Source organism: Chanodichthys erythropterus, chromosome 3 (assembly GCF_024489055.1).
Source record: "Chanodichthys erythropterus isolate Z2021 chromosome 3, ASM2448905v1, whole genome shotgun sequence".
Taxonomy (NCBI): Eukaryota; Metazoa; Chordata; class Actinopteri; order Cypriniformes; family Xenocyprididae; genus Chanodichthys; species Chanodichthys erythropterus.
Window position 1 is genome coordinate 16,649,473 of NC_090223.1, and position 25,422 is coordinate 16,674,894.

At 37.9% G+C, this 25,422-nt stretch overlaps 1 protein-coding gene across 5 annotated transcripts in view; it reads left to right on the forward strand.

The window, feature by feature from the left end:
• Positions 1-25,422, forward strand: part of LOC137017189 (uncharacterized) — a 64,787-nt gene that overhangs the window by 4,705 nt on the left and 34,660 nt on the right. For 2 of the 5 annotated variants that reach the window (XM_067381179.1, XM_067381183.1), the window contains exon 2: positions 24,608-25,355. In XM_067381179.1, coding sequence (XP_067237280.1) covers positions 24,642-25,355 — 714 coding nt within the window. In that variant the 5' untranslated portion in view covers positions 24,608-24,641. Of the gene's footprint in view, positions 1-13,803; positions 13,948-13,973; positions 14,447-14,543; positions 14,652-24,607; positions 25,356-25,422 lie in introns of those variants that run through there. The other 3 variants (XM_067381181.1, XM_067381182.1, XM_067381180.1) reach the window with 3 other exon arrangements.

Here is a 25,422-nt window from a genome sequence, read left to right on the forward strand (position 1 = left end):
AAAACAATCTAATTAAATATTGGGCACAAAACATTTAGAATTCACTAATATATAGGCCTATATATAGTCTTATATATATATATATATATATATATATATATATATATATATATATATATATATATATATATATAAAGACCAGAATATAGATTAAATATGGGCCTTGGAAAAGGCTAGCTGACTTTATTGTGCTTTGACTACAGTGGGTAGTTTCAGTGAGATCAACAACCATACATGTCACTTCTGCAGGCTTCATCTTCACTTCAACATCTTCATTTTGTCACAGGTCTATTGATTTTGAATTTCTGTGTTACTTTTGCTATATTCTCACACTTAAAACAATGATTTTATAATCCTCTTGTACTGTTCTGTGCAAAGAAATAAGTCTCCTGACAGTTCTCTCCCAAGTGCTTCCATTGTCAGCATCAAGTATGAGAATGATTCAGTGGGCTATATAAAATATATAATATCTTTTTAAGAAATGACTTCTCTTTAAATGTTTTGGTTCATCATACTTACCTTTTAATAAAAAAATGCCTTAAACTTACACCATTTTTTTAAATTTATTTATTTATGTTAATAAAGTCAAATAATTGTATGTGAGAGAGTCAGCTGTAATATCATTGCGTTCCTATTGGTCAGTGTTAGAGGAGCTCAGCTTAGCCTGACAGTTAGCCTGCTCCAGACCAGGGGGGTATTGCACAAAAGCAAGATAAGGGATTAAGCTGGGATTTTCCAGTTATCCTGGCTGAATTTAGCCCTGACTCAGTTGCATGAAGGGAGGCTAAATTAATCTACATTAAGTTACTATGGAGATTTACACTTTGCAGCTAGCCTGGTCTGGAGCAGGCTAACTGTCAGGCTAAGCTGAGCTCCTCTAACACTGACCAATAGGAACGCAATGATATTACAGCTGACTCTCTCACATACAATTATTTGACTTTATTAACATATAAATAAAAAAAATAAAAAAAATGTTTTAATTAAGGCATTTTTTTTATTAAAAGGTAAGTATGATGAACCAAAACATTTAAAGAGAAGTAATTTCTAAAAAAAAAAAAAAAAAAAATTTCATATAGCCCACTGAATCATTATCAGACTTGATGCTGACAACAATGGAAGCACTTGGGAGAGAACTGTCAGGAGACTTATTTCTTAGCACAGAACAGTACAAGAGGATTACCAAATCATTGTTTTAAGTGTGAAAATATAGCAAAAGTAACACAGAAATTCAAAATCAATAGACAAGGCCCCTGAAACAATCAGGCCTTCATTTTCCATCTTTCATTAAGTGATGAGGGATTTTTTTGCTAGACAAAGAGCAGGAGAAATACCAAGTGAGTGTTTCAAAGCCAGCAAAAGTTATGAAAAGAGTGACAGAGTAAGATGCAGCCTGCAGAAGTGACATGTATGGTTGTTGATCTCACTGGAACTACCCACTGTAGTCAAAGCACAATAAAGTCAGCTAGCCTTTTCCAAGGCCCATATTTAATCTATACTCTGGTCATATATATATATATATATATATATATATATATATAATATAATATAATATAATTCTGGTTAATTGGGACACTTTTTCCCAGTCATTTCAATAGCAAAAAGTGTCTCAATCAACTGAATTATATATATATATATATATATATATATATATATATATATATATATATATATATATATATATATATAAAATAATACATAATACATTTCTCTCTGGTTTTGTTTGGAAGCTGTATTACCTCTGTGGTTATTAGAAGAGCAGAAATTAAAATCACAAAATTAAAAATTTAAATAAATATGCACAGACTAAATTTTAATTGGTAAGATGAATCTAAACTCAGTAATTGGCCCAAAGTATATTGTTTTACCCCATTACAATAGTCCATTTACAATTACTATCATAAAAATACATTTACTTGTAGATTTAAAATTTTACATAAGGCACATTTAATGTCCAACATCAAATATTTTAGCGAAATGTATATTTTAGAATTATTGCGCTTCTATTGCGTTCCGTCTGTTTAGCGCGCGTGCGCGCAGCAGCGCTCGTTCACTGTGAAGTTTAGCAGCAAAATGGAAATATTTGCATGACTTTCTAACATTTACAGATGGAGAATAAACTTGTGAAAAGTAAGTTATGCACTGAGGATGTCTCAAACGCATAAAATAGCACAAAATGTATGCCGTTTCCTATGGTGGATCGATTTGATCCATGATCGACCTCTAGGGCTGCTTAAAAAGACCGTGCACCCGAATTATCTTGACTAGGTAAACCTGGATCGAATTAGTGAGACTGCGTGAACTTCAATTACCTTTTATGAAACCGCTTTAGCCCAAACTCATTTGTTAGGTTAATTCAAGTCAGGTTTTGGAGTTTAATCCTCGCTTTTCTTAGCATCTTTTATGAAACAGCCCTCAGGCTAGTTTCCCAGCATAAGTTGCCAGAGTAACTGAGTTTGAACTAATTTGTTTGTTTTATGAAACAGAATTCGCTGACAACAAATCTGACTAAGTAAAATAAGCCTGGCTTGTTTTATAATCTTGTTTTATGAAACAGCCCTCAGATCAAACTTTAAATCTGATGACTGAGGTACACACATATGCAAACCCTGGTTTTGTATATAGATAAGCTGTGTCACACATGTTGACCATGTTCTATTCTGCAATAAAAAAAATAAATCACAAAAAAAAAATCTGAGGTAGACATATATTTCTCTCTGTTGTTTAGTTTCCTTAACTTTATATTGAGGCGCTGTTGACACTGAACATTTGATATTTGCAAATTTAGGGACCGTCTCTAAAGTTACAACATTTGGTATTCACGTTTCTACATTCTACCAAACTCTTTTAGACATACATGCACATATACATATTCATACACACCTCACTCAAAGTATATCCATATATACTATTTCTCTCTTTTTTTTTTTTTTTTTTTTTTTACATGTTCATCACACAATTCTTTCTACTTCATTTTTTATTTTACCTGATCATATATTATCCTGCTTATACAAATTTTACATTGTGTTGCCAAAGCATTTATATGAGCAGGAAAAATAATATTAACTAAGCAGAACTAATTGTGTGATGAATGTGTAAAAAAAGAAAAGGAAAAAGTATATGTGTATGTACTTTGAGTTGTGTGTGTTTGAATATGTGTGTGTGTGCGTGTGTTTGTGAGAGAGTAAGGCGCATCACTGTTCAACCTTACACCTATATGAACACTTTACAGGTAGTTTTGTGATTGTAAATCTTTCTCGTCAAATGGTATTGAGATTTAAATTATGGCATTTTTTGTGTGATCCCATACAGTAGTGAAAAATACATAGCAATATATTACTTGACAGTTTATTTGGAAACACTTTACAATAAGGTTCATAATGTATTAACTAACGTGAACTATCCATGAGCAATACATTTGTTACTGTATTTGTTAATCTTTGTTAACGTTAATAAAAATACAGCAGTTCATTGTTCATGTTAGTTCACTGTGCATTAACCCTTTAACTGCCCCACCAAGAAAAAAGCATTTGAAAAAATTTTTGTTTGCATTTTTTATCTCATTATGTCACTAGTTATCACACTCACTGTATTTTTTTTCAATACATCCCATAATTTTTAAAATATCGGCCTCTACCAAATGGTTGAGATGGCACTTAAAGGTAAAATAAAAAAAATCATAAAAATACTATGAAATTCAGAAAATATGAACTATAATACTAATTTATTTAAAACAATCAAAATAAAATAGTTTTATATATTGAATCTTGTTTATTTATTGAAATATTCTATAAAATATTTCAGATTTTCATTTTATGACAGAAAATTACGTTTTCTTGTTTTTTTAACAATAAACAAAAATAAATAACACAAATAACTAAAAGTAACAAAACTAAAGTCATTACATTCTTTCTGCATTCAAAAACTAAAAACAAAATAGCAAAAGATAGTAATATAATGGCATTTTAGGCTTTTATGATTCAAGAAACGCCACCACGTGTGGTAGTGCAACAGGATTTTTCTCTTTTTTTAGACATAAGAACATTTCTCTTCTCAGACAGGGTGATAATTTGGATCCTCTATTGGGTCGTCAACATCACTGAGATCAGCATCAGAATCTTGGGGGTTTTCTGGGACAAGGGCCTGAAAGAGTGCATGTTCTTGTACCATAGAACTGTTGACATCCATCTAGTAACTGTAAAAAAAAGCAACAACAAACAAATAAATAACAATCTCTTACAATTTTAGTAATGTTAGTTCACCAGCATGTCATTTAAGAAGTAATTGCCTCTGATAATTATGATTTCCACACATTAATTCAATGAATTCATTGTATTTACATCAAAAAATATGCAAAAGTGGCAAAAAATACATATTTAAGAAATTATGTCAGCATATTCATGAGGAAATAACAATAGCTGTCATATTCATAGCTAATAATGATCAGAAGTTTATATTTCTCAGCAAATAGTCCATTCTGACTGCAGAAATGGATGATCTGAAAACATTACCTTAGCTTTTCTGCATTTACCTTTAAGTGTCAAATCAACCGTTTGGTTGAGCATGTTTTTGAAAAATTATTTGAAACATACTAAAGTGTTTTAATGGCACCAAGTAACATAATTTTGTAAAGTTAGGGCTCTTACAGTGTAATATGTCAAAAAAAATTGCTTACCTTGCAAATTTTCACCAAGAACAGTTCACATGGCAGGAGTGATTTCTTTGTTTCTGACATCCATGTTAGAGGAAGTGTTATGACAAGTGCTGTTGATTGACACTCTGACATCTAGTGGATTTTTTTGGCATAACATACCTCAACCAGATGGTAGAGATGGCTCAATCAGCTTGAGTTAAGTTAGGTACTCCTCTCAGTGAAATATAGTGACTCAAAATGTGCTCTACCATTTGGTCGAGCGGGCAGTTAAAGGGTAATGTTAACAAATACAACTCTTGATTTTAATAAATTATTAGTAAATGCAGGAATTAACATTAACAAAGTTTAATAAGTGCTGTAGAAGTGCAGTTCATTGTTAGTTCATATTAACTAGTTAATATAAAGTGTTACCTTTTATTTTAATAAACATCAAAAATCGAAAAGGTTTGCATTATACCGGACACCTAGATGAAACGACATGCCCCCTACCATCCGTTGCTTCAGTTAAAATGTAAATAATGGCGTCTATATTGCTGTATCAAATTGAGCCCGAATCAGACCCAGATGAAGAGGGTTAATCGTAATCGCAGCTTTTAAAAGGACGTTTATTAATGGTATTTCATTTTGTATTTGTGTCAAAGTGTTTAGATATTCTGTCACTGCTGTTTGTTAGCTTTCAATACAGTTTTATCCTGATTAAAGCTTTACTGTAGCCGAATACATGACTGAGTAGTCTCATTTTTGTAAAGGTAGCTTTTAATTTATAGCATGAACAACCGTTTGATGAACATAGACGTTTGTTGGTGTTTGTAGAATTTAGCTAACTGGTTAGCGAAGCAAAAATGAGTTGCTCTTTGTATATGTCCTTGATGCAACCAAAAATAGCAACAGAACTATTGGTTTGAAAAACATGTACAAACAATAAAATGTACTTACAGTTTAAAGCCAATAAACAGCAGCTTCTGCTTTTAAAGTAGGAACTGCTTCATCTTTCAGTAAAAGCCTTTGTGCAAATCCAGCATTGAACTTGTGTAGATTCTGGAAGCTGTCTTCAGCGCCGCATCCAGTGTAGAAAATATCACTGATTATAATGGGTTCTATTATCTTTTGACGCGTCGCGTCACTCGGTGTACACAACTCTTCTGCTTCCACATGTTGCACCACATGGCTTCACCCACTTTGTTGTGTGTTCCTGGGGGTGTGTTTTGCAGGGTTTATGATGTCACCAACCCATTGTAGTCCAAACCGGTCATTTTTTGTAGGCATTAAACTGCCATAACTTTAAAAGACAATATCTCCGTTTGCATTTAAGTTTCAGCACTGTAACATTGCAGATCCTGTTTATGCTCAAGCAGCAACATTACACACTAACTAAAGTTAAAAAAGTAAAAAATCGCATTTAACCACCCCTTTAAACGCTATTGAAGGTAGAAACGCGAATACCAATCTTGTAACTTTAGAGACGATCCCTAAATTTGCGAATATCAAATGTTCAGCCAAACTAACTATGCCAGTATCTGCTTTCTTGGAGCATATAGTACAACTTACATCACAAATGAGGTGCGAATTTGGTCTTTTATATCACTGTTCGAGTCCATTAAGCCGTGTTAAGAGTTTTACATGTCCTGGCAGGGGAATCCTATGACGAATGAGGGAACAAAGCGCCGCGATATAAAGTTAAGGAAACTAAACAACCGAGAGAAATATATGTCTACTTAAGATTTAACGTTTGATCTGTGCACCAGCATCGGGCAATAACGTTATCTTGTTCACTGTAGAGAAAGCTGTAGCCTACACAGGGAAACTAACCGTAAAGTCACTGAATTAAACATAAATGCAGCTTTTGTGTCTTTATCAGCTTTTCTGCATGTATACTGGCCCTGATAATCATCACACATTCACTTACCGCTTGCTCTAATTCTGTCTGTTTTTATGAATGAATGATGACTTACTAGCCGTTGCTCTGGTCTTATACAGCCGCTATAGCGGCACCTGCTGGTGAAGAAGACTAACAGCAGATAGCGATCATGCATCGGCACTCTACTGCTTTTCCTGCAGTTTCCGGGTGTGAAATGTTGATTTTTTTTTGCCGAATTTGAACCACTGAATTTGTGGAAGCGAGTTTGAAAAGCGAAATAAAATGGACTGAAAATTCCTAATCGAATTTTATAGGTTGTATTTTTAAACAGAATGAATATTTTGGAAGTGAAATCTGAAAGGTGAATATGAATATTTGAATTTTTAATAAAGAAAATGTGTGTAAAATATATTTAATTTAAATATTCACAGCTTAAATATACGACCATGTTGAATTTCAGCCCATAAAAATGCAAGCCTTAAAAATACAGTGCATCAAAATGCTAGTACAGCTAATGTAATGCATTTTTTTTTTCAAATAGTGCAATTCAACAAGCTTTTTATTTCAAACACATTTGGCATTAATTTACTTCCATATTAAAATATGTGTGTTTATATCCCCCCATCACGTCCTCAACACAAAAACTCTTCATAAGCCTGATTTTTTGGTCTAAAACCTCTCCCATGCTATTGTTACATTTCAGACCACTGAGGAAGTGCATCTACACACTGTTGTCAAATCAAAAAACGATATTAGCAAGATGTTATGGAATTTGTAGATCTATTAAATTTCTAGAATTATTTCCCCCCTATCAAATTTTAAGAGTTGGATGTACTGTAAGTGTCACATGACTGTCTGTTTTCTTCTATTAGTCACATGTCTTCCTTTGTTTAGTTTTTCCACCATTATTTAGTTGTCATGGTTTCTAATTTGATTAGTGTCCTTGTTTCAGGTGTGTCTTGTTAGTTTTTCCCTTTGTTTGCCTTGTATATATACCTTGTATATATACCCTGTTTTCCCTTAGTCTTTATTGGTTGTCGTTTGTGTTTATGGTGTTTTTCTACTCATTCTACTCAATATTTTTTTTTTAAATATTCTGTTTTACAGTGGTTTTGTTTTGTTTTTAAGTTGCTAACAAGTGTTTACCAATACTTAAAGTACTTTTTCTAACCAAATAGTTAATTTTCTGGCCAAAACCATATTTTGTTAAATAAACACAAACTCTACATTTCAAGATGCTAAAAACCTTTTTAAACACATACTAATACTATCAAAACACAGAAAACCTGATTTAAAATCGAGTCGTTCTGTCAAAACATAGCACTAGTTTTCTATCCAACATGAACCTACATGAACATATAATCAAAGCGCAATGACTGTCAAATTACTAACAGTTGATGGCATTATGAAAACTGTATTACTTGTCATGCTTCAATTCTACCTGCAGAAAATATGAAATCCATAGGTTTTTTTATAATTCAGTTTCCTTTTACTGCAGTAAAAGTAGAATGCTTACATGCAAGCCATTCTTCATTTTTGGTTTGAGTGTTGAATGTGTGCAATCTTGAGAACATGGCAACTATCTAAAAGTGACTGAGTCAGTACTTTATAGAATATGCAGTAGAAAAAAAAATAGAAAGTAATAGAATTGCTCAGGGCAGCTACTGGTCAAATGTGTCCCCTATGCAAAACTTCAGTTGCCCCCTTGGTTGAAATCTCTTTCTGAGGTTGGATGTGTGGTATTGATGTTGCCCCCATATAGAGGGTGAGATGGTGTCCCCTTGCTAGCTAGTGCCCTACACAGACTATTCTGCATATACGCAACAGTGGTAGTGGAATCAATGTAGTAAAATCGTTGTAGTATGAAGCTTTTACTGAAATGAAAACATTAACTTTCTGCCTTTGATCAACAACAAGTCCAACGTATATGGTCTTTGGTTATTATGGAAGTTTTTTTTCACCTCAGAATAAAAAGGTATAAAAGGTAATTGTGACTTTTTAATCTCAGAAAATCTCACTATTTTTTTTTTTTATTTTGCAATTGTGAGTTTACATCTCACAATTCTGACTTTTTTCTCAGAATTGTGATATGAATTGAGAGAAAAAAAAAGTGCTCAGTCACCTCAGCCAGTTGAGGCTTCGGGTCAACTGGGAAAAGAGCAAGCTTTGCCCCATGCAGAGCATCTCTTTTCTCAGTGTGGAGCTGGACCTGGTCAACATGACAGCACGTTTCACCAACGAGCGTGCACAGTCAGTGCTGAACTGCCTGAATTCGTTCTCACGGAAAACATCGGTCCCACTGAAACAATTTCAGAGGCTCCTGGGGCATATGGCATCCGCGGTCACGCCGCTCGGATTGCTTCATATGAGACCGCTTCAGTACTGGCTTCACGACCAAGTCCCGAGGTGGGCATGGCACCGTGGCTCACTCCGCGTGGTCATCACACTGAGTTGTCGCCGCACATTCAGCCCGTGGTCGGACCTTGCTTTTCTACGGGCCGGGGTGCCCCTAGTACAAGTGTCCAGGCATGTTGTTGTCACAACAGATGCCTCCACCACCGGCTGGGGTGCCATATGCAGTGGTCAGTCAGCGTCGGGTTCCTGAACAGGACCCCAGCGCCACTGGCACATCAACTGCCTCAAGTTGCTAGCAGTACTCCTTGGACTCCACCCCCAGGTGATCCAGCTGATGTGTTCGGCTCCACTGGACTCCCTTGGTTCTTCAACTCCACTTGGGTCAGACATTGGCATCACATTGCCACGGACCTACGGGTCATTCGAGTTTCTCCGACCCTCCACCCCTATGGCTCCGATTGGCTCCACCTTGCCTCAGGTTCTGCCTCGGCCCTCAGTCATTCCAGCTCCACCTCAGCCCTCCGGTACCCTGCTGCCGCCTCGGGGGGCCGTCGCTGTGACTCTGTCGCGGTCTCCAAGGCCATCGGCAACATTACGCTCCTTTGTCTCTCTGTCTTCGCCTAATGATCCATCTCCATTGACTGCGCTGCTTCGATCTTCCTGCCTTCCTCCGGAATGCTGAATCCTTGGCAACATTCAAAAGACAGCTGAAAACTCATCTCTTTCATGAGCACTTAACCTCATCTTAAAAAAAAAAAATCTTATACCTATCCTTTCACTTTCTCTCTATTGTAGCTTATGATACTCTGAGAACTGCCGATAACTTTTATTGTGAGAACTTCTTGTCTATTTGCCTCGTCATGACGACTCGCTTGTTGTATTCCTCACTTGTAAGTCGCTTTGGATAAAAGCGTCTGCCAAATGAAAAATGAATAAAAAATGAATGAAATGAAAGCTTACAAACTCTTTCAAATTTGATGAAAATTTTGTTATATGCATATTTGATTAAATATTAATTTTGCAACAAGAATATTTTCATACTCATAAAGCGTGTTTTACCTCAAGCCATCCTAGGTGTATATGACTTTCTTCTTTCTGATGAACATAATTGAAGAAATATTAATAAATATCCTGATGCATCCAAGCTTTATAATGGCAGTGAGTGAGGATCAATGAGTATGAGCTGAAGAAAGTGCTTCCATCTACACCCATTCATCCTAAACATACTCCACATGGCTCTAAAGGGTTAATAAAGGCCTTCTGACGTAAAGCGATGTGTTTGTGTTAAAAAGTAACCACATTTAACAAGTTATGAAGTAAAATATCTAGCTTCCCCCAGACCTTCCGTATTGATGTTACAAGAAAGTGTAAACTGGCGTCATGTCAGTTACTTTTTTCCTGTAAGTTGAAAAGGGAAGGTGTAGGACGTAGCATTCGGATGCTCATTGAATTCTAGTTTAGTGAATGGCAACAGAAGTTATTGATAACTCCACAAATTACCATTCCACTCGAACTGTATTGAAGTAACAAATATAAAACAATTTTTTTATTAACAGAACATCAATAAAGTGTGGTGCGCTATCAGTGTATATGTCTATCTTTTTTCTTTAAAAGTTCCTCAGTCCAGTCTTTCAGATTTTTCAGATTTAAAAAAAAAAAGAAGTTTCCTTTAGTGGAAATCACTTCTGTCTTTTGGATTCCAAAAAAAAAAAAAAAAAAAACGAGTGAAGCAAAATAATAATAAAAAAGAATTCAACAAAAAATTGTCTAATCCAATCCCAATCTGGAATTTAGGGGAAGGAAATAATGCATTCAAGGGTTCAGTGAGATCCTACCGCACAGTGTTATCACATGAGACATCCCACAGCAATTGATGACTCCATGGATCCAACGATCAAGGGTGGTTGTCTCGCCATCTTCCCTCCAGAAGAATTAAAATGCATACAAAAAAACCTGGCCAAGATTCAAGTTCACACCTGCAGAAATGCAGCTTCAAATCCAATGGTTCAAGTGTTCATGATGATCTCAATCATCTTTTTAGTTAATATCAATTCAACTTCCCTGCATCTGAACGACCATTTCATCACTCTCTGCCAATACTAGCTTGCATCGCCACCAATAGAAAATTTTCATCTGCTAACACACTCTAGTTACCAGGAAGATTTTCTAATATCAGGTTTCCCAGAGTAAAGTGACTTAACCCTCTGGGGTCTGAGGATTTTTGGGACCTGAAGAAGTTTTGACATGCCCTGACATTTGTGCTTTTTTCATTTGTTCATAAACATATTAATGACAAAAGTGTCATAACACTGTATTCAGCACAAACTAGGCTACAATAATATGTGAGGAACATGTACAGTATGTACATGCTTGTGTTTTTGAAGGAATAACATTTATGTGTGTTATAAAAAAATAAAAATAAAAAAAACTTAAGTCACTGAAATAAAAAAAAAAATATTAAATCTGTGTTCACAAGACTTCTGTGTATTGGAAGTTTCAGACTAGAGTTTTTGCTTCAAAATGATGTAAAAATTATCCTGCCTCCTCGTTAATATAAAACAATAGAGAGATTTAAATTTTCTAAGACACTTTTTGTCAAGAAACACAGTATGCGTGGAGGCGTAAATCATCATGTATTACCGTGTATTATGCAGTGATTCACACCTGAGAAGACAAAAGATCCGCATAATGAGCTGTAATGACCTGCATATTAATGAGCTCTTTCAGTCAGGTAGGCTGTGGAAAAAACCCTCTGTGATCATGCTGATAACAGAATTAATGTCAACTCTTGACAAAAAAAACATGATTTTTGTGATCTCATGCATGCATGTATTATTGCACATCATGTGAAGAAAATGTTGTATAGGCCTATGTTAAATTACAGTACCAGTCAAAAGATTGCACACATTTTTTTTAAAAAGAAGTCTTAAGTCTCTAACCAAATAATGGTTTTCAATTTTAATAGGCTATACTTTAAAATATAATGTATTTTTGTGATGCAAAGTGTCTGAACATTCCTATCTCTATGGCATTTCATGTAGGCTAATATAGTTGTTATATTATATAGCCTAAATGTTAATGTGCAGTTGACAAACTATAAATCATTAAAAAGATCTAAAACTCAAGCTTCACATTTTGACTCTAAAAATCTTATATTGACCGTAATTTCTTAATATGCTTAAAAGCATGCACATTTGGAGAAATATTGATGGACTCTCATATGTTTATGAGGGAGCTCTGTACACCTTTAGTCCACACGTATCTCAGTAAAAGAAGAGGCATATCATGTGACATTCCAGGAAATAACAGGCTTCCAGATTCCGCTTTAACATACAGATAAACACTTTTGAAGACAATAAATACATGATTGCGATGATGTATACATGTGTTGACTCAGAATTTGCATCTGAATAGCGCTCGCTATGTGGGCTTGGCCGCATTAGTGGATAATGAGCTGAATCACGGGCGTCTGATGTGTCTTTTTTCATACAGATTACATAAACAGAGAATTTTTGTTTTCGATTTGACTTACATGATTTGAAAACTGACATTTCAACATTTCTTTAGACATAAGTCTATTTTTTTTGTGATTAGTATTCACTAAGTTACACTTCATTTTCTGAGAACAATCAGATTGGACTTCGTTCAGAGGGAGGCAAGAGATCACACAACATTTTGTTTTTACTTGGCCCATTAAAGGGCTAGAAATTCAAGCTTGTAAGCAGGGTATTTAGATTCACTTCGAGTCAGCCCTCGACTCACATAAGCAATGACCTGAGGTTGCCCGTTTTGCTGTTGGTACAGGGCTGCGTCCAACCCTGTCGTGCTGGCGTCCGTATGTAATATATATGACAGCTTAGGATCAGCAAAGCCAAGAACAGGAGCAGAGACTAACTTATTATCTCCTTGAATGCTGTCTGACACTCTGGGCTCCAGTGTTCTGCAAAAGCTTCTTTTGTGTTAAAAATATGTGTTGTCTCTAGTTGTTACCCTTTCCGCTGAGGAGGATATCCAGCTGTAATATCAAAGGTTGTCTTAACTTTGTCTTCTTCCTCCATCTCGACTTGATAGTATCCAGACTTTAAATCCATCACAGAAATCCACTGTGATCCAGCAAGAGCAGAAAATTACTCTTCAAGATTTGGCAGTGTATAGGCATCTCGTATGGTTTGCATGTTCAATTTTTCAATAGTCCATGCACAGATGTACATCACCATTCTTTTTGCGAACAACGACTTTTGGGGATGCGAATGGGGACTAAGATTCTCTAATCATGCCTGCCTTGGTCAAGGTTTGCAAGTGTTTCTTTACTGCCTCAAAGTCCGGATGGTGGATGGGTCATGGTCGCTGCTTAAAGGGAGTAGGATCCATCAGCTTTATGCAATGTTTTATTTTGGTTGCATGGCCAAAGTCAAGTTCGTAATGGGAAAATACATCAGAAAAGGAATTCAACCTTTGTGTTATGTGGTCCCTCCACTGTTGTGGTAGTGGGGATTCCCCAAAGTCGAACTGCAAATCGCGGTCGGAAGTTTGTCTTTGCAGACTGGAACAACTTGCGGCAGTCAATTCCTGTTCATTCTTACAAGAATCTGAAATTCTCCTCTGAGGAACACTAAGTTCAGCCAAGATACAATTAAGAGGAAGGACGATATCATAGTCAGTCTCATTCCTCAAGGAAACAGGTACCTTAAAAGGGCTGCGTTTAGGAAGAGTAATGAGGCAATAATCAACAAACACCCTGCTAGGAAGGACCGATCCTGTGGGCTGTTTAAGTAAAGCCCATGCTTCATCCTTTGTTGAGGCAGCTTGAACTATGTACCCCTCAAGCAAAGTCTTTTGGCCTGCTGAGAGAACTTCTTGAGTCTGTCCTTTGAATTTCACAAAGCTAAGTCTACCACTAGTGGCCTGTTTTTGTCTTTTATTTAATGTTCTCCAGACCTGAATGTAGCCACAGCGGGGGCACCTGCTTAGAGTTGGAGATTCATCACTTCACCGTTCGTACACAGCATCCAAAGTGTTGGTGCCAATTATCAGAGAAACTTCACCACTCGACCTAATGTCTGGGACTACTAAGGCAAGGGTAGGTATCTCAGGCTGAAGGAAGTCCTTTGGGAACTTAATGCAAATTTCAATATATCCTAAATATGGCACTGACTGACCATTTGCTCCTTCCACAGTTAGTAATTTATCAATGGGCTGAACAGGCTGATCAGAAAGACAATGACTGTAGAGGATTGTGCTACAGTCATTACCTGAGACCCTGTATCAACTACAGCAGTGCACTTCTCTCCAATAAGTCACCTTGGCAGTTTCTTGCCTTCTTGGACAGTCTGTGTCTTAATTGCACATTTCAATACTCTCTCAGGTATGGGGACATAAGTTACATATGGCACCTGTGTCCCCCAACAGAAGCCTCTACTCGTTTAAATCCTGCATCCCTGCAGCACCATTTTGCATATCAAAAGCTTTTTGCTTTTCTCTAAGTTCTCTTTTCATAGCGTGCACTAATGTTGAGTTTGGTGGATTGCTACAGGAGGAGATGATATGGCCATCCTCACCACATCTGAAGCAGTACCAAGGTCTAGGCTTTGAATGGATTGCAGGAGTTTGTTTAACTTGTTTCTTTTCTCGCTTAATAATTTGTTTTGACCCCTTTGTTTTTTTCCTCTTGAACAGTTTTCTCTTCTCTGGAAGCCATGAGACTTGCTATTTGTGCTTGCAATTCAGCAATGTGCTTTTGCAGAGGTCGTTCAACTGCAGAGGGGCTGTAATCGTCTTCCACAGGTAAGTCAAATTGGGTAAAACAAGGATTACATGTAGCCTGCACACTGGATGGAATCATTGCTTTAAAGGGGACCTATTATGCCCCATAAGTCTCTGTTGTCCCCAGAGTGTGTATGTGAAGTTTTAGCTCAAAATACCCCACAGATTTTTTTTATAGCATGTTAAAATTGCCACTTTTAGTGGTTGAGCAAAAACGAGCTGTTTCAGCGTGGGCCCTTTAAATGCAAATGAGCTGCTGTGCTCGGCCTAAGAGGGCAGAGCTTTACAAGCTCATTCTCCCCAGTCAGGATTCAGTCAGGACGCGCTATAATGTCAGAAACTCCGAATATATGCTGCATGGAGATAGAACAAGTATAGTTCAGTTAAATTACGGTTATAACTTACAGCTCTGGAAAAAAATAAGACCACTTAACATTGATTTCTGAACTTGGAGTGGTCTCTTAATTTTTTCCAGAGCTGTATATTGTCTTCTTTTTTTATCCACTATATTACTACAAGCCTGTTGAACCATTCGAATGATGGCCAAAACTTTACAGATGAGTTTTATGACGTTTATTGTACTTCATACGAAAGATGAAGCGTCCGTTTTCACTCTATAAAATCTCTGTAAGAGCTTAATAAAACACAATGCAAGTGTGCATTAAAATATTATCCATAAACTCTCTCTCTCTCCCTTGAATTGTGACCAACATAGTGAAGTAAACAGAAACACTCGTTACAACTAACAGTAAACAAAAATATGAAGACCTTATTAAGCACCACCCCGAAAGGCATAAACCTGATACATTTTATATCTGTAAGTCAACTTAGAAAGTGCTCTTACCTTTAATACTGTCGTATCCAGTATCACTCTGGAGACTGTAAGCTGGATCACAAACAGTTTTTACTTGTATATCCTTGAGTAGCACATTTTAAAGGGTCATGAAACCCCAAAACACTTTTTTTTTTTATGTAAACAGATATGTATAGGCTGCACATCATTGAAAACACTAAAGGAACTCATTAATGTTATTCATAAGTGAAAAATAGTTATTTTTGCATTTTTCAGAGTGATTTCAGACTGTTTTCTGGTTTGCAAAGCTGAGTCCGAGCAACGTCACAAATCTGACGTAATCGTGTACTTTCAGCCCAAGTATGGGCATGGTCGAATAGGCTGACGTAGACCGCTTCGAGCAATTCTCGACATATATTCATGACATAAAGCACATTTAATCCAATCACTGTGCTGTAGTATGCATACAATTATAACGGCGATATTATGCACAAAGAAGTATCACTTTTCTTGCCTCGGTCTCTTGTCATTCAGAGACATATTGTTGCTGTTCATTTCCTCAGTGCTACAACACAATGTGTTTTTCTGAGACGTGACCAGAGCAAAAGTTTGGGTGCATGTGGATTGTTTTGCTGTAATCTACCAGCATACGGAGCGTGCATATGATCGGTTTACGCACAGAGCTCCGTGGTGAGTTTAATAACACTAGCCACGTGACACATAGCTCATACAGAATAAAGTATCTTTGTTTAACGTTTTTATTTCACACATTCTCCTGCACCAAACATTAACCAGCATGGTGTAGTTATGCACACATATTTCATCAAGTGTTCTTCAAATGAATTATATGTGCAAACTGGACACTGATACAGTGGTGTAGTGGTGTATCTGAATGTGACAACATGATTATTCTAATAGACAAAAGACTGATTTTGAGACTGCAGTGCTCGTAAACATAATCAAAGTAGCCTATTATTAAATACTATTTCGCATTTCTCCCTTGTGCTTGGTAGTTTGTTGTCATTTTCTACCATGCTCATATATTAATATTCATTATACTGTATAATGAGTGTGTTGTATGTCTGTGCTTCATTGGTTGTTCTCTCCCCTCTTCTCCCACTCTACACTCCCACTTTTCCAGAGTTTCGCACACCCATTTTAACAGAGTTTTTTGAGCTTTGAGTTGTGAATGACCAGGGTAAAACAGGGGGGTTTCATGACCCTTTAAGCACAACTTCTGTTTTGTATTATCCCTTTGTATTGATATTCGTTCACTAAGCAGTCCGGTGTGAAATGATTAGGTGTGATGATGATAAGACATAAACGAATTTCGGAAGAATTTTCCTGGAACACCATTAGAGCTCAGTGCTGTATGAAGCTGATAAAGGTAATCAGATGGCTTTTCTCCTGCATTTTGGTTTTGGTTTAAGAATGAAGCAAAGAGCTCATCGCCATCTGCAACAGCAGCAAAAGCAGAATCAAGTAAGTCAAGATAGGCTTTAGATGATGCCAAGGGGTCTAACAGTTTGACTATGTTGGAAGCTGGTGATACAAGGCTTCCATAAATTCTCCTCACCACCAATGCATCTGAAATCATGGGGTCATTCCTGTAAAGATCCATATTAGTACTGGGTCCCAGGACATAATCCGAGAGTATTCAAGCATTAAAAATCTGTTTGAATACCCTCACTGGTCGATATTGCTGGGCCATAGGGCAGAAGAGGCCCTTCAGGTTCCATCTGTGGATCACTATCATCCCGCACAGACTGAGCGGTAACAAAATCACTTATTCTACTAAGCTCTTCATGCAGAACATATTCAAATTGTCTGCCACTCAATTTAGCTAATTCCTTCAGTTCAGTAGTGGTGGTAGTACCACAGGGTTTTGCTATAGAGACTTGTCTGTATAGCTCTGAATGTGATAGGATCACCAAGACACGATCTGTGAAAAGGTAGGCCAAGAGAGCTCAGAGCCTCTATTGCAGAGCCATGTTCAAATTCAATTATTATCTGTCTTCAGACTGACCATCTGGTATTCTTACAGTTCTTGAAATTTTCCCATAGTTCTGCAAAAATTGAGTAACTTCTTCATCCACAGCAGTATCTGATAACCCACTTACAAGAACGCAGTTTGGAACCTTTAAATTCTCATTAATTACTATATACGTGTTCCCTGCTCACAAAATGAATTAGCAAGGTTATTGATCAATAAGATGAATAATTGCTTCCTTTAGACTGCTTGAGTTTCAGCATTCAGTTCAGTAACTTCAATTTGGTACTATTTACAGGATCTAGAAGGTATTTTGGAAACCTGAATCCTTCAAAGGTATCAGAAGATTCTAGGTTCGACTCCGGGCTAGCTCGCCACGTTTTACTGTGTAACCCTTCTCTAAGGGTAAGTACACACTAGGTTTGGATTTACATGTGCCTGATTTGACGCCGGGGAAACACATAAAGCAAATCTTCCTGTGAATATGTTATATAACTGCAATGTAGGTAGGTTTAAAACCGCATAATCACTTATATCAATGTTATATATATCATCATATTGTTCAGCCCTAAAACATATATAGGGCCCTATTTTAACGAACCAAAAGCAAAGTGTAAAGCGCACGGCGCAGGTGCACTCAGGGCGTGTCCAAATCCACTTTTGCGGTTTTAACGACTGAAAAACCCATTTTGAAATGGGTTGTCCCTATTCTCTTAATGAGTAATGGGCGTAACGTTCAATAAACCAATCAGAGTGTCATCTCCCATTCCCTTTAAGAGCGAGATGCACTCGCACCATGGCGGATTGATATTTACATGGCGGAATTTGTTGGCGGAAAAGCTGAACGCTTTTCAAGCGAAGAAACCGATCATCTACGGGACAAGCAGGAATCCACCAAAGCTTATATCGCGCAATGAGTCAGTTAATATATATATATATGTGTGTGTGTGTATTGGCACGATTGTTCAATTAATTAGCCAATTTCGTTCATCATTATAAGTAGTAATAGGCTGAAATGAAAATAGGTAGCCTAATTCTAATACATGCAATGACTATTCATCATTACATTTTTATATTTATGTAGCCTACACAATAATATTCTTTTACACTGTAATCCTTTTGTTTTTAATATTTGGCATGTTTGTGTGATGCGCATCCCTGTGTGTAATAAGCAAAGTCAATGCGCACTGTGGACGCGCCCAGAGGCGCAGTTTCTACCAACAAAAAAAATATTGCGCCATTGACTTTAGACTTTAGACCAGGTTTGAGTTCATTTTCAGCTCCTTAAAATAGCAATGCACCGGCAATGCGCCTGAACACACCTCTTTTTTAGACCCATGGGTGCACTAACTGGCGCAAATGCATTACTAATTTAAGGACATGGCGCTGAACGGGAAAACGCGAACAGCGCCGGATGCAAACTAGCAAACACACTTGCGCTGCGCCTTGCATCACATTGCGCCGGGTGTATTATAGGGCCCATAGTTTTATAGTTTTTGTCAGTGTTTATTTTAAAACACAATTATGCAGAATATAAGATGGGAAATATTTAATTGGTGATTTGTCAACATAATATATAACAATACAATATATATGGAATGATTTTACCTCAAAATCCAACAATTTGACACAAAATGATAACTGCAAATCCATGTTTCTCTGCCTGGAGTCCAGCTGATTCTGTGAATTGCACCGATCCATTTGCTTCTTTTTTTCTGTAGCTTTCAGCAGTTTTTAAATATATAAGTTACCTCGGGAATACCTCATTATGTATTTGTAGCCTACTTAGTCATTTTGATAGTAGGCTAATATAGCTAATATACACTTACAGCCTTCATATAAGACTTATATAAGGCAGGTTTAGGGAGCAGAAGAGTTATGGAAGAGGAGGAAGAATGTGTGCTGGATTGTGCAGTTTTCCCCCCTACACATGTAGAACCTATGAAAGCTTATTTCTGCCATGAATAGAAAATAAAAAAGGTAATTGTGACTTTTTTTTCTCTCTCAATTCCTAGTTTATATCTCATAGCTCTGAGGGAAAAAAGTCAGAATTGTGAGATGTAAACTTACACCACACACCCACCCCCAGAAAGAGATTTCAACCAAGGGGGCAACTGAAGTTCTGCATAGGGGACTCATTTGACCAGTAGCTGCCCTGAGCAATTCTGTTACTTTCTGCTTCTTTTTTTTCTACTGCACATTCTATAAAGTGTAGAATGGCTTACATGTAAGCATTTACTTTACTGCATTCATATTTTCTGCAGGTAGAACTGAAACAAGTAATGCAGCTTTCAAAATGCCATCAACTGTTTTGATTTATTTTGATTGACTATATGTTCATGTTGTATAGAAAACTAGAACTACGTTTTGACAGAACAACTATCAACAATGACCTGGCCTATCATAGGACAAGCACGCTCTTGGCCAAACCTGTCTGAATACAGAATCTCCAAAAACGCATTCTTCAAAGAAGAAAGCAGCTAAGAGTGACTGCAGAAAGGCAGGAGCAACTCAAACCTGCACGTAGAGACGGGCATGCTGGAGAGCAGAACTCAGCTGAGTGATATGAACCCTCATATCGAGGGGAGTATAATCCGCTCAACCTAGGATCTGCTCAGTGTTTAATTAACGCACTGAGGAGGCTGTGCACTAAACACCTGGCCCTTCAGGAGAGCAAAAACCAGCCTAGGGCTGAATCTTAGGAGGAGTCCTGATAAAGGCCTACCACCATGATCAGCTTAGGGAGCTAAGCACTATTACATACATAACCCAAAAAAGGGAAGTACAAAGCTCACCTAACAGGTAGACCATGCAATGGGCACATAATCATGGAGGCTGAAGAGGGGCCTACAGCATTATAGTAGCTTAAATGAGAAACAGACGTACACTCAGAAAGTGGCCATGAGGGGCCACTCTGAATATCTTGCTGCGTCCCAATTCGCCTACTTATACTACGTCCTAAAAGTATGTACTGTTTTTGTAGAGAAAAAGTACATACTTCTGAGTGTGTAGCAGAAGAGTATGCAAGCTTTGGGACATACTACCTCGTCATAATTGCGTCTTTAGCGAACGTTCTGTCGCTTAGTTACGCAGCCTGTAACTGTTTAAACTAACGTTACCCTGTCAATCATCTGGTCACAGTTAAAATCCTCCACATTCAATTAAATTTAATTTCCTACCGTTTCGGAGAGAAATGTAGTCGCACGTTGACCTGCTAGTCATGGGTCTTTCATGCAATAACTCTCCTCATCTTTGCATAATGATGCATTTAAAAGTTAATTACCAAACGCATCGTTATAAAAGTTCACAATGCTGTTGCAGATGAAATATAATGTGGATAACATTTAACAAATATCTTTTTCGTCAGGTTAGATACTGATTATTAATCATTCAAGCCCCTTTATCTTAACCGCTCTGCTTAACCCATAGGGCTTAACCGTCGGTCTCGGACATCCGCCATGTTTGTAGTTTTTTGACACTTTTTACTCGTATCTGTAGTTCTAATCGAATCCTCGTCCACAGTTATGGGCAATATTAGCCGTTAGAAGTGTGCAAGGATCTGCACTTCGAATTCTAACCGGAAAAAGTAGACCATCCGGGTATCTTTGGAATACTCATTTCAACATACAATGATTTGGGACATATTAATTCTTTTTTCGAATACTATTTATGACGGATAGTATGCAAATTGGGAAGCAGCTTGTGTCTTGCCGCTTGGGGCAGACAGGAACTTCAACTGCAGCAAGAAAAAGCTGCAGAAAATGCCCGCATGACAATCCACCTAACATAATCCAATGAGCAGTGCACTCAATAAAAGCACCTTTTTACTCTTTAAAGCAAGAAGAGTACAACGTATGCCAACATGCATCAAGGAAGGCCTAACCAGGCCTTTGACCTCAACAGACACATGGCATCAGATCGTGGCAGTGTTTTTAGGCACCAAAAACAATAAATAACCGACTCAAAGGAGGTTAAATTATCATCTGGCCCCCTGGCCAAGATATGTGAGCAAACACTGATCAACTAACAGCACACAGAAAACAATGCTAACTAGAAGGAGGCTAGATGAACAGGCCTACAATCTGAGTTATATGCAATATAGCCGTTAAGAGATCACAAAAGGGGAGCTAATAGCAACCACCTTTCCTCAGAAAGTGGTACTACTACCCTGAGTATGCAATCCAACAGGTGATGCACTCAGTAACACCAATAAACCTACTAATTGGGAATATTAGGTCACCAATGTCTCTAATAGCAGCTACATGGAAAAGCCTGCTATTATGTGGTAGCATAAGTAAGCTCACATACAATGTAGGGCAATGGTCTAGAACCTCAAAACAAACAATGCCTTGATGTATATGCTATTTTCAAAGAGGAAAATAATTTTCTCCATACAGATTCTCAAATCTGTACTGAGCCATAGAGGATGGAAGCTAGATTCTAGCAACGTCAACTTAAACTTGATTAAAGAAACCAAGCAGCTCAGAGGAAAAAACACATTTTCCATAGCATAAAAGCTCATGAAAGTGGGGCCTAGCACAACTGCATAGCTTATCTATGCAAAGGGCCTACCACCTGCGATAACAGCATCAGGAAGTCTAAAAACAGTCTACAACCTAGCTGTTAAACTCAGTCATTGCACCTACAAAGCAAGGGGATAATGGGCATACGGCCTAACAACTCCCTCAGGAGGAGGCCAGAACTAGGAATATATATCCAGACAGGGATAATATATATATATATATATAAAGGGTTATTCAACAAATAACACAATAACCTAGCTCTAGCCTAGCCACTAAGCTACGGGCCTAGAAATAACAACAGGCACCAAACAGCCTAATAAAGCCTGTTATTCTCTCCCAAATCTCATGGAAAGAGAAAGAAAGTGAAGTTCACAAGCAGTAATGTCAGGCGGCTGATTAAGGCCACCAACACATGTAAACTGAAGTAGTGAGTGACAATTCAGACTATACTGAAAAATAGCAGAGAAGCTCAAAGAAGACTAAACGGCAGCCATTTTGTGGCCTGCTCAGTCTCCTTGAAACCACTTTAGTTTTGCCTAAAACCCCTTTAACATATTTTACTGCTACATGTTCAGGAAAATATCATATACACAGGAAAAAAACAAGGTCAAACATTTAAATGATAAATCGGACCTTGTATTACCTTCCTGCGGCTCGAAGACCAAGGACTCTTCCTTCTGATTTTGATGGAAGGATAAAATCCAGTTTCTAAGCCAAAGAACCCTTTCACTATCAAGCCAGAAGGTGGGATGTCAGAGAAATATTCATCATGGGCCCAGCCATCAGCCTGACCATTCAAAGGTGTCTCCTGAACATGCAGAAATTATCAAAAACTCCCGCGAGGCCGAGGAAGAGGAGCGAGGGTAGATGTAATATACCCCCGCCAGAGAGAAGATCGATTACCGGCGCTGCTGGCACCTGTGCTCAATCACCTCCCTCAGGTCTTTCTTCCTCTTCCCGTTCCTCGTATCCCACCGCTTTTGCGACTTACTCCGCGGAGGAGGAGGCACTCGAGCGGCGACACTGGATCGCTGGCTCTGTCTCTGAGCCTCGACTCCCGGCTGTCTGGGCCCAGAATTGGATCTGAGTGGTATACAGTTCTTATAAGCTGCTGAGCGTGCCCTCGCCTCTCTGAACTTTCCAACGATCATCTCAACGGAACCTCTGAAAAGCTCAGAAGGCGAGACTGGGGCATCGAGGAGAAAGCCCTTCTCCTTCTCCCCGATGTCCGCCATGTTCAGCCACAGATGCCTCTCCGTGGTCACCATGGCCGCCATTGATCCACCTCTGCTTGGTGGCCCGGAGAGCGAGATCTGTGGTGCGGCGCAGCTCAGCTACCGCATCAGGGGACAAACCCTTTCAGTGTTGGTGTACTGCCAGTGATGAGATAGTTTGCGAACGTCTCGTCAATAGGTGGCATCGGCACATACCTGTGCTGGCGTAATCCCTCCACATCAGCGAAATTTCCCCGCTGATGTGGATGTATTCTCGGCGAGTACGGGCTCTTCCATGCCTTCTCGATCTCTACGTGGAGATCCGGAAGGAATGGAAGGCTCACTGGTTTGTTAAAGAAACCGTTCATCAAACCTTCCACATACGGTCTCATTCCTCTCACGCACCCACGGCAGCTGCTCTCGGGGGGCTAGCTGCCAGAAGAACACTCACTCCTGGATCCGATGATGTCAAAGACAGAACATCATCATCATACAGGAGCTCATCCCTGCCGGAGGCTGAGAGACATTAACACCTCTCTCAAACTCTGTGGCGATCTTCACCTGTGAACCCCATGGATTGGAGTTATTGGATAGTTAGCTTTCGAACACCGAGTGACGTGGACGTTCCCCATTGCATAATCAACACAAAGTTGAAGTTCCCTTTCGAAAGGGAACAATCCTTGTACATTGTATTTTAAATCTTGTCTAATAAATTAAATTTTCACTTTGATTACAATTATTTATGAAAAGATACAGTATAAAGCACAGTATATTGTACATTATGAATACCTTTATAATGCATTACACATGCATCACACCCTATTATATTTTGAAAAATGTAAATATTTTTACATAGTAACATGTTATTATGAAACAGCACAAATACATTTTTTTTTTTTTTTTTCTCCAAATTATGAGAATATCAAGATACACTGGGTGGCTGTCAGCCATAGCCTAATTTGTTTAGTTCAGGGGTTTAGCACACTGGGGGGTTCCCACATTTCTGGAGCCTACCCAAAGCTGCATGTTCTTCATGTCTCCTTGATAAAAACACACCTGATTCAGAAAATCAGCTCATTAGTCCAGTCTGCAAGACCTGAAATGGGTGTGTCAGACAACAGAGACCTGCAAAATGCTGGAGAGGCTACAGAATGTGTTTGGGAACCACTGGTTTATATGGAAATGTGAAACCTATTGTTGCTTATTTAAATTAACAGAGCTGATCAATGGCAAGTATAGTCACACATTAAACTGTAAATAGAATAAAGAGAAGGACAAACAAAAAACAACACATTCTGACACAATATACAACACCATATTATCACCTGTACAAAGAGTTTAAAAACCTGAGGTAACTTTTTGTGTTAACTTATAAACTCATGTACCTTTGTTTATACTGATTAGAGACTAGAAGTTTATATTTAATGATGTGAATAATGTTTTCTTTTTTGTTAAAGGAATCTGTACAAATTGTGAGCTCCCTCTGAGAAGATGTCACCGCAACCTGATTTTTTAAAGAACTTACTGGAATATCTGAAAGGAACTGCTGTTTTTACATCTTTACCATTGACTCTTTTGTTAATTGGATTGGAGAAGCTGGTTGAAGTAGAATTTTTTTTATGCCCATGCATATTCAAGATAAATGCACTGCTAACGGCGTCCATCTTCATTGGACCTGCTCTTCTTACTTTTACTTTAATATTCCTCCTTGTAAGGCCTTTTAAACATAAATACAGTGGTTGCTGTGCTCAGCCGAACCCTTCTGATGCTCAGCAGAACCCTTCGAATTCTCAGCAGAATCCATCTGATGCTCAGCAGAACCCTTCTGATGATCAGCAGAACCCTTCTGATGCTCAGCAGAACCCTTCGAATTCTCAGCAGAATCCATCTGATGCTCAGCAGAACCCTTCTGATGATCAGCAGAACCCTTCTCATGCTCAGCAGAACCCTTCTGATGCTCAGCAGAACCCGTCTGATGCTAAGCAGAACTGTCCTAATGCTTTTGCATCTTGCCTGATTCCACCTGTCATATGGATCTGCATCTTGTTACTTGATGGTAAATATGTTGCATGTGCCATGACACACTGGAATGGAGTTTATGTGCTTGATGAGGAGCTCAACATGTTCTGGTGTAAACCTACTGAAAAGATACAAAACGAAACAGAGCTACGAGATTCGACTCGCAAATATATTTACAATTCTCAGGTAAGTATCTGTATAAACATTTCCTGATATCTTATTATCATCATTTAAATGATTAAGTATATTAACA